Source organism: Babylonia areolata, chromosome 5 (assembly GCF_041734735.1).
Source record: "Babylonia areolata isolate BAREFJ2019XMU chromosome 5, ASM4173473v1, whole genome shotgun sequence".
NCBI classification, from domain to species: domain Eukaryota; kingdom Metazoa; phylum Mollusca; class Gastropoda; order Neogastropoda; family Buccinidae; genus Babylonia; species Babylonia areolata.
The window spans coordinates 27,744,851-27,754,850 of NC_134880.1; the positions used below are offsets into that span (position 1 = coordinate 27,744,851).

The 10,000-nt window shown below is 48.9% G+C and overlaps 1 protein-coding gene across 2 annotated transcripts in view; it reads left to right on the forward strand.

The window, feature by feature from the left end:
- The window catches only part of LOC143282012 (high affinity cAMP-specific and IBMX-insensitive 3',5'-cyclic phosphodiesterase 8A-like), a 215,842-nt gene that overhangs the window by 10,715 nt on the left and 195,127 nt on the right, over positions 1-10,000 (forward strand). The window contains exon 2 of one of the 2 annotated variants that reach the window (XM_076587421.1): positions 1,406-3,050. In XM_076587421.1, the coding sequence (XP_076443536.1) occupies positions 2,925-3,050 (126 nt within the window). In that variant the 5' untranslated portion in view covers positions 1,406-2,924. The remainder of the gene's footprint in view (positions 1-1,405; positions 3,051-10,000) is intronic. The other variant, XM_076587422.1, reaches the window with a different exon arrangement.

Genomic DNA, 10,000 nt, shown 5'->3' on the forward strand with positions numbered 1-10,000 from the left:
AACAACAAAAAAACAGATAAAACTGCACGCAGGAAAAAAAACACCTCCAAAATGGGTGGCGCTGTATTGTAGCGACGCGCTCTCCCTAGGGAGAGAAGCCCGAATTTCACATAGAGAAATCTGTTGTGATAAAAAGAAATACAAAATACAACTTGTTGAAATCTATGGGAACCGACGATGGACGAAGATGTAACCTAACCTTAATCCTGTTCCTCCCTTTTCCGGGCTCCCTACTTTATCGTCAAACATTTTACTTCACTAGCTGCTATTGCTTCCTCGCTGAGTGTTCCTTTCTTACACAGTCATTTTACTCCTATGAACAAATATGTTTTCATTGGCTAAGTTGTCCCCCACCCCACCCCGCCCCCTTCTTTGTCGAGTCTTCCTTTCTTCGCCAGGTGTTCCTTTCTGGATGTTCGTCTGTTTGGTGTGGCAGTGTGTGAACGAGTTAGACACCCGTGTCTGTCTAAACTGGTGTGGCAGTGTGTGAATGAGTTAGACACCCGTGTCTGTCTAAACTGGTGTGGCAGTGTGTGAATGAGTTAGACACCCGTGTCTGTCTAAACTGGTGTGGCAGTGTGTGAATGAGTTAGACACCCGTGTCTGTCTAAACTGGTGTGGCAATGCGTGAACGAGTTAGACGCCTGTGTCTGTCTATCTTGACTGGTGTGACAGTGTGTGAACGAGTTAGACATCAGTGTCTGTCTGTCTTGACTGGTGTGACAGTGTGTGAACGAGTTAGACATCAGTGTCTGTCTGTCTAAACTGGTGTGACAGTGTGTGAACGAGTTAGACACCAGTGTCTGTCTATCTTGACTGGTGTGACAGTGTGTGAACGAGTTAGACATCAGTGTCTGTCTGTCTAAACTGGTCTGGCAGTGTGTAAACGAGTTAGACACCTGTGTCTGTCTAAACTGGTGTGGCAGTGTGTGAACGAGTTATACACCTGTGTCTGTCTAAACTGGTGTGGCAGTGTGTGAACGAGTTAGACACCTGTGTCTCTCAATCTGAACTGGTGTGGCAGTGTGTGAACGAGTTAGACACCTGTGTCTCTCAATCTGAACTGGTGTGACAGTGTGTGAACGAGTTAGACACCTGTGTCTGTCTAAACTGGTGTGGCAGTGTGTGAACGAGGTAGATGCCTGTGTCTGTCTAAACTGGTGTGGCAGTGTGTGAACGAGTTAGACACCTGTGTCTGTCTAAACTGGTGTGGCAGTGTGTGAACGAGTTAAGCATCAGTGTCTCAATCTGAACTGGCGTGGCAGTGTGTGAACGAGTTAGACACCAGTGTCTCTCTATCTGAACTGGTGTGGCAGTGTGTGAACGAGTTAGACACCTGTGTCTCTCTATCTGAACTGGTGTGGCAGTGTGTGAACCGAGTTAGACGCCTGTGTCTGTCTAAAAGGTGGATGTTTACTGCTGTCCAGTGGAGGCTCCATTCCTCAGCAGAAACCCTGTGACATCGAGGAGCTGTGCATGTGAAGAAACAGGACAGCTGTGCATCTGAAGACACACGTACATTGGGTACGGACGTTTTACAGTGGCGGGAAGCAACTTTCCCTCCAAAGTGATAATGTGGTTTTGAGAAGTTGTGCCGGCGTGTGAAAGGGTCAAGGATCTTCGTGTTGTGTGGAGAGGTGCAGAACAGATCTCCAATGAATGCCTCATTGGCTCCTATGTCAGGACGTGACTGACTTCCGGTACTTCAGCTCGTAAACAAGTAAGAAACGCTTGGCGGTAACTGTGTCACCAAACACAGCAGTGTTCATGTAAACATCACTTCTCTCCTATATCGACAGGTGTTTGGATTCAACATGATGTAAAAAGAGTGAGGAGACTGTGGTGTTTGCAGGCGGGTAGTGTTTGAAGTCCTCTTTCATTAAATAATGTCTGTCACAAACTGTTACTGAATAAGAAAACAAAAAAGTTATGTGTGCTGTTGTTTTTTTTCACCTGGAGACAATTGTACTTGATACAGCTATTTGCCCCATAAAGGGTACAGGGAAATTTAAAAACAACAACAACAAAAACAGCAACAACAACAACAAAACAAAAACAAAACAAACAAAAAAGAAACTCGAATATTGAATCCTGAAGGCCATTTTGCCACACTAGCTAGGAACTGGGTGAGCGAAAAGCTGTGAAAATAATACCGTGAATAAATCTGGTGAACACGGACAGACATTAAAAACAACAACACACACACCCAAAAACCGTGTGTTCGACGAAGTGGACGACCTTCACGACAAAAAACAACAACAAAACATCTGTGTGATTTCTAAGAACTTGATCTGAAGATATTGAGGACCTGGTGTCTTCTCTTTGGGGCGGGGAGTGGAGGGACAACAAAACCCACTGAAGTCGACATTGTCTACAGGGTAACTTTACCGTTTTGAAAGAGTGAGATATTATCTCCAGGACAGCTTCACTTTGTGTTCAGTGGCCTAGAGACAAGCCGTTTAAAAAAAAAAAAAAAAAAAAAGTGGAGTGGGATGACATTCTTTCCAGAGCACATTTAGTGATTTAGTGACATGCTGTGCTGAAGGATTGAGGGGACATTCTCTCCAGAGGAATGTTCTTAACTTTCTGTGTAGTTGCTTAGAGAGGAGCTGATTTGAAAGAGTGAGACAACAAAACTTTGCTTTCACTGTGTGCTCTGTTAAAGAAAGCTTTGTGAAGGATTGAGACGACATTCTCTCCAGAGCCGCTGTACTTTCCGTGTTGTGATATAGTGAGATGTCGTTTTAAAGAAGTGAGAAGACATTCTCTCCAGAGCAAGTGCACTTTCTGTGTAGCAACCCAGACAGGAGCTGTCTTTGCAGGAGAAAGAGAGAGAGAGAGTGGTCAGTGTGACTGAGGATAGATAGCTAACTGCCCAGGAGGTGCAGAGGGAGGGAAGAGGGAACAGGAGGGAGGAGAGAGGCATGGCTGACCTGGACTGTCCGGATACCCGTGACGGGGACAGCACTGACCATCAGAAGCTGACCGCCACCCAGGCTCTGCTGAACGGCGTTGCCGATGAGGATGCTGGGGTGTGTCTGGACATGCAGGTGAGAGGAGGGTGGTGTGGTGTGCTTCGTTTTGGATGTCTCAAGTGTCTGTCTTGGTCTGTGTTTGTCGGCTTGGTTTGAATGTTTGTTTGTTTGTCTGTGTTTTGTTCATGGGGTGGGGGTGGGGGGGGGTGGAGAGGGGGCGTTGTTTGTTTGTTGTTGTTTTTTGAGTTTATGTGTGTGTGTGTGTGTGTGTGTGTGTGTGTGTGTGTGTGTGTGTGTGTGTACGTGCGCGCCTTTTCTCCTTCTTTCTTTCTTTCTTCTTATTCTTGTTCATTTTGTTCTTCTTCTTCTTCTTCTCGTTCTTTTGCGAGTTGCTGTTGATATTGGTCTTCCTAGTTTCTGACAGTCTGTGTGCGAATATATCTTATCTACTGAGACTTTTCGGGCTGACTTTGAGGGTCTGAAATAATACAGGTGTGACTATCATTGGCACACACACACACACACACACACACACACACACACGCGCGCGCGCATGCATGCATGCATGCACACACACACACACACACACACACACACACACACACACACACACATATATACATACATACATCATTACACACGCACAGTGTGTCAATAAGTTCCGATAAAAGTGCTAGATTTTGTGAATAAGAAACAAAAAACTCACAGTAACAAGACTGTGGAAGCATTTTGAGACGTGTGAAAATAACGTTGTTTTTTTTTCTTCTACCATTCTAAAGCCAAAATTGGTGTTGACAAAGGCAAACGTTTACATAGGACACACACAGACACAGACACAGACAGACAGACAAACAGACAGATACACACACACATATACATACACGCACACATACACGCACGCACGCACGGACGCACACACACACACACACACACACACTGCATACAGTCATACACACAGTCACACTGACAGCTGAAAAACAAACAAAACAAAAAAAAAAAACCGACAAGGATTATTGCATAGACTGAAGTTGCGTGTAAACACATTCAAATTTTTCATACCGACGCGGCACCTACTGACAAACCACTACTAAAAGCAAAGCAAACACTCATCCCAACACTGCCGAGTACAGTATTATGTGAAGGAGAAATGGACTGTACTGCAATTCATAAATCTGCCGTCAGATAGGCTGTCCTACACATGTACCCAACATTATAGCTGTCACGGCTTGTTCATGACCTTTCTCATAAGTGTGTGTGTGTGTGTGTGTGTGTGTGTGTGTGTGTGTGTGTGTGTGTGTGTGTGTGTGTGTGTGTTGTGTGTGTGTGTGTGTGTGTGTGTGTGTGTGTGTGTTGTGTGTGTGTGTGTGTGTGTGTGTGTGTTGTGTGTGTGTGTGTGTGTGTGTGTTGTGTGTGTGTGTGTGTGTGTGTTGTGTGTGTGTGTGTGTGTGTGTGTGTGTGTGTGTGTGTGTGTTGTGTATGTGTGTGTGTTGTGTGTGTGTGTGTGTGTGTTGTGTGTGTGTGTGTGTGTGTGTGTGTGTGTGTGTGTGTGTTGTGTATGTGTGTGTGTGTGTGTGTGTGTGTGTGTGTGTTGTGTATGTGTGTGTGTGTGTGTGTGTGTGTGTGTGTGTGTTTGAGTTCAGTGTAGTGTACTGGGTTGTGTGCAGTATTGGTACAGTTTGTGTGTAGCAGTGTTGTATTTGTTGTTGTTGTTGTCAGTGCTGCTGTGTTGTGTTGTGTTTGTTTGTTGGGTTGTGCTGTGCTGTGCTGTGCTGTGCTGTGCTGTACTGCACTTTGTTGTGCTGTGCTGTGCTGTGCTGTACTGCACTTTGTTGTGCTATGTTGTGCTGTGTTGTGCTGTGTTGTACTGCACTTTGTTGTGCTGTGCTGTGCTGTGCTGTGCTATGCTGTGTTGTGCTGTACTGCACTTTGTTGTGCTGTGCTGTGCTGTGCTGTACTGCACTTCGTTGTGCTGTGCTGTGCTGTGCTGTGCTGTACTGCACTTTGTTGTGCTGTGCTGTGCTGTACTGCACTTTGTTGTGCTGTGCTGTGCTGTGCTGTACTGCACTTTGTTGTGCTGTGCTGTGCTGTACTGTGTGGTGCTGTGTTCAGTAATGTGCTGTGCTGTGCTGTACTGCACTGTGTTGTGTTGTGCTGTGCTGTGTGGTGTTGTGCTGTGCTGTGCTGTGTTATCCTGTGCTGTGCTGTACTGTACTGCGCTGAACTGTGCTGTGCTGTGTTGTTCTGTACTGTACTGTACTGTGCTATTCTGTGCTGTGTGGTGCTGTGTTGTGCCAGTGTGCTGTACTGCACTGTGTTGTGCCGCTGTGCTGTGCGGTGTTGTGCGGTGCTGTGCTTTGCTGTGTTATGTTGTGCTGTGCTGTATTGTACTGCGCTGAACTGTGCTGTGTTGTACTGGGAGAAAAAGAGACAGACAGACAGGCAGACAGACATAGACAGTCAGACAGCCATACATTCAGACAGTCAGACAGACGGTCAGACGGAGAGGGGGACAGTCAGACAAGGAGACTGAGAGAGAGAGAGAGAGAGAGAGAGAGAGAGGGTCACATACACGTTAGTTTCTTGATAGCAGCAACTGAGGAGAAGTATGGGCAATAGGGGAGAAGAGGGGAGGGCGGGAAGCGAGTGCAGTGAGTGGGGGGGGGGGGGGGGGGGGGGGGGAGGGGGGAGGCGAGGCGTGCAGGCTTATCTTTCCCTACGCCCCCCTCCTCCCCCACCCCCTTCTCCACCCCACCCGTCAGTCCATCACACACATGACAGCTGGTTGTACAGTACACATTGAAAGCCGGAGAGAGAGAGGGCGTCGGGGGGGGGGGGGGGGGGGGGGGGGGGCAGAGAGAGAGGGAGAGAGAGTTGGGGAGGTGGTGGGGGGCAGAGAGAGAGGGAGAGAGATAGAGTTGGGGAGGTGGTGGGGGGCACAGAGAGAGGGAGAGAGAGAGAGTTGGTGGGGGGGGGGGGGGCAGAAACATAGAAGAGAGAGATGGGGGGCGGGGGGGGGGGGTAGGTAGAAAGATAGAGGTGAGGTGAGAGTAAGGACAGAGAGAGACAGACAGACAGAGACAGAGGCAGAGAGACAGAGACAGATCAGTAACGGAACATCGAGATCAATATTCCTATTCAGCTCAGTGGAACGGCCGAACAGTTCTTCCCCCCACCCCCCCACACCAACCCTCACCCCCGACACAGACATACACCCCCCAACAACCACCCACCCACCCACCCACACACACACACACACACACACGTACAGGTTAGTGTTTTGATATCAGCAGTCAAGGAGACGTCTGCACAGCAGCCACCCAGCATTACGGGCTTATCTTCCTCTGTAGCCTACACCCTCCACCCCCCCCCCCCACCCATACCCCCATCCCCCCATCCTCCACCCCATTCCATCGCAGACAATATGACAGCTGGTTGTACGGCCGGTGAAAGATAACCGAAAAAGAGAGAGGGGGTGAGTGAGAGAGAGACTGACTGAAGACTGAAGATGTTTTATTCATAAAGGCCATAGCCCCTTAGAAGGGGGATAAACATGAAAGTCGCGTACAAATACACAGAACGTTCAAGATGTTACGAAGGCACTTCGACGTTTAAACGCTTTACACAGATAAAGAGTGAATTGTTTAACAAGACTTTCGTTTGGAGAGAGAGAGAGAGAGAGAGAGAGAGAGAGGAAAATAAAAGAGAGAGAGAAGGCTGAGAGAGAGAGATAAGGAAGGAAGGGAGAAGGCCGGGAAGACAGGAAAGGGAGGGGTTGGGGAGAGACAGAGAGATAGATATAGATAGATAGAAACTGTGGCTTTCCCCCCGCCCGCCCCCGACCCCCCAGTCGTTAGATAGATAGATAGATAGAGAGACAGAGACAGAGGGATACAAAAAAGAAACAAACAGACCTACTACCCCCTCTCTCCCTTTCCACCCCTTCACCACACCCCAAGCAGTACAAAACATAGCGGCAAACACACACACACACACACGCACGCACGCACGCACGCACGCACATACATGCACACACACACACACACACGTACACATACACACACACGCACATACACACACACACACACACACACACACACACACACACACACACACACACACACACACACACACACACACACACACACACACACACACACGCACACACAAACAAACACACACACACACGAAAAAAAAAAACACACACAAAAAAAACTAACAAACATACAGACAGAATTTAAGAGTTTACCCAACCTACACGCCAGAATCTCCCAACACGAAACCTCATGAATGACCGATCAGCGCTCGGCCGCGGTGTCAGTTTCATTGACAGACTGTCTGTCATTCATACAAATCAGCTGAACGGCTGGAACTGACGTGCTCCCCATCCCACACATCCGTCTTCGTCAGTTACACGCCTTCGTCTGACAGCAGAATCGTGATGTATGCTGCACGACATCCTTAAGGCAATAATAAGTCGAAGTCCACGCACGTTTGGGTACAAAACCCTAACTGAGCATTGTCCTTATGTATGTGGATGGCAATCGAAACACATTCTCAATTTTGCAGAAAAAAATGAAGCTCTCGTCAATTTGCAAAATTTGCGACACTTTGGCAGTTTGTCATTAGTTTAAAGTACGTGACGGGAATGGGAGGGGTGGTGGTGGTGGTGGTGAGGTGGGGGGTGTAACGTGCCTTTTTTCAGGCGCTCGTCTCCAAGGTTTGGACAGTACACAGAAAACAAAGTACATATAAATCATATAATACATATTTACCCATGTAACATCGACACACATCATATCATCTGCCGCCGGCGCACACGCGAGCGAAAGACAGAGAGATAGATAGATAGATAGAGAGACAGACAGACAGACAGACAGACAGACACACAGAGAGAGACAGAGAGACCGAGACAGAGACAGACAGGCAGACAGACAGAGGGACTGAGACAGAGACAGACAGGCAGACAGAAAGACAGAGAGACAGAGAGATTGAGACATAGACAGACAGACAAAGCAGGGAAACAACGAGACAATGAGACAGAGAGAGAGAGAGAGAAAGAGAGACAGATAGACAGACAGACAGAGACAGACAGACAGACAGAACAGAGAGACAATGAGACAGAGAGAGACAGGGATATATACAGAAGAGACAGACAGACAGACAGACAGACAGACAGACAGACAGACAGACAGACAGACAGATATAGGAAAAAAAGAGAAAGGAGTAGCAGACAGACAGACAAACAGACAGACAGACAGACAGACAGACAGACAGAGACAACGAGGAAGAGAGAGAGGAAGACGGACAGAAATGGACAACGTACAGACATGCAGCCGGACAGAGAAAGAGACACTAGACTGAGAGAGAGAGAGGCAATGAGTAGAGAAGAGTGAGGAGGGAGAGGGAGAGGGAGAGAGACGTAGACTGGGAGAGAGAGAGGCAATGAGTAGGGAAGAGTGAGGAGGGAGAGGGAGAGGGAGAGAGACGTAGACTGGAAGAGAGAGAGGCAATGAGAAGGGAAGAGTGAGGAGGGAGAGGGAGAGGGGGAGAGATACGTAGACTGGGAGAGATAGAGGCAATGAGAAGGGAAGAGTGAGGAGGGAGAGGGACAGAGAGACACGTAGACTGGGAGAGAGAGAGGCAATAAGGAGGAAAGAGTCGGGAGGGAGAGGGGGAGAGAGAGGGAGAGAAACGTAGACTGGGAGAGAGAGAGGCAATGAGAAGGAAAGAGTGAGGAGGGAGAGGGAGAGGGGGAGAGATACGTAGACTGGGAGAGATAGAGGCAATAAGTAGGAAAGAGTCGGGAGGGAGAGGGAGAGGGGGAGAGATACGTAGACTGGGAGAGAGAGAGGCAATGAGAAGGGAAGAGTGGAAAGGGAGAGGGGGAGAGATACGTAGACTGGGAGAGAGAGAGGCAATGAGAAGGGAAGAGTGGAAAGGGAGAGGGGGAGAGACGTAGACTGGGAGAGAGAGAGGCAATCAGTAGAAAAGGGTGAGGAGGGAGAGGGAGAGGGGGAGAGATACGTAGACTGGGAGAGAGAGAGGCAATGAGTAGGAAAGAGTGAGGAGGGAGAGGGAGTGAGAAAGAGAGAGACGTAGACTGGGAGAGAGAGAGGCAATGTGAAGGGAAGTGTGGAGAGGGAGAGGGAGAGGGACAGAGACACACGTAGACTGGGAGAGAGAGAGGCACATGAGTAGGGAAGAGTGAGGAGGGGGAGAGAGAGGGAGAGAAACGTAGACTGGGAGAGAGAGAGAGAGGCAATGAGAAGGAAAGAGTGAGGAGGGAGAGGGAGAGGGAGAGAGACGTAGACTGGGAGAGAGAGAGGCAATAAGTAGGGAAGAGTGAGGAGGGAGAGAGAGAGGGACAGAGAGACACGTAGACTGGGAGAGAGAGAGGCAATGAGAAGGGAAGAGTGGAGAGGGAGAGGGACAGAGAGACACGTAGACTGGGAGAGAGAGAGGCAATGAGAAGGGAAGAGTGGAGAGGGAGAGGGAGAGGGACAGAGAGACACGTAGACTGGGAGAGAGAGAGGCACATGAGTAGGGAAGAGTGAGGAGGGAGAGAGAGAGGGAGAGATACGTAGACTGGGAGAGAGAGAGGCAATCAGTAGAAAAGGGTGAGGAGGGAGAGGGAGAGGGGAGAGATACGTAGACTGGGAGAGAGAGAGGCAATGAGTAGGAAAGGGTGGGGAGGGAGAGGGAGTGAGAAAGAGAGAGACGTAGACTGGGAGGGAGAGAGGCACATGAGTAGGGAAGAGTGAGGAGGGAGAGGGAGAGATACGTAGACTGGGAGAGAGAGAGGCAATCAGTAGAAAAGGGTGGGGAGGGAGAGGGGGAGAGAGAGGGAGAGACACGTAGACTGGGAGAGAGAGAGGCAATCAGTAGAAAAGGGTGAGGAGGGAGAGGGAGAGGGGGAGAGATACGTAGACTGGGAGAGAGAGAGGCAATGAGTAGGAAAGAGTGAGGAGGGAGAGGGAGTGAGAAAGAGAGAGACGTAGACTGGGAGGGAGAGAGGCACATGAGTA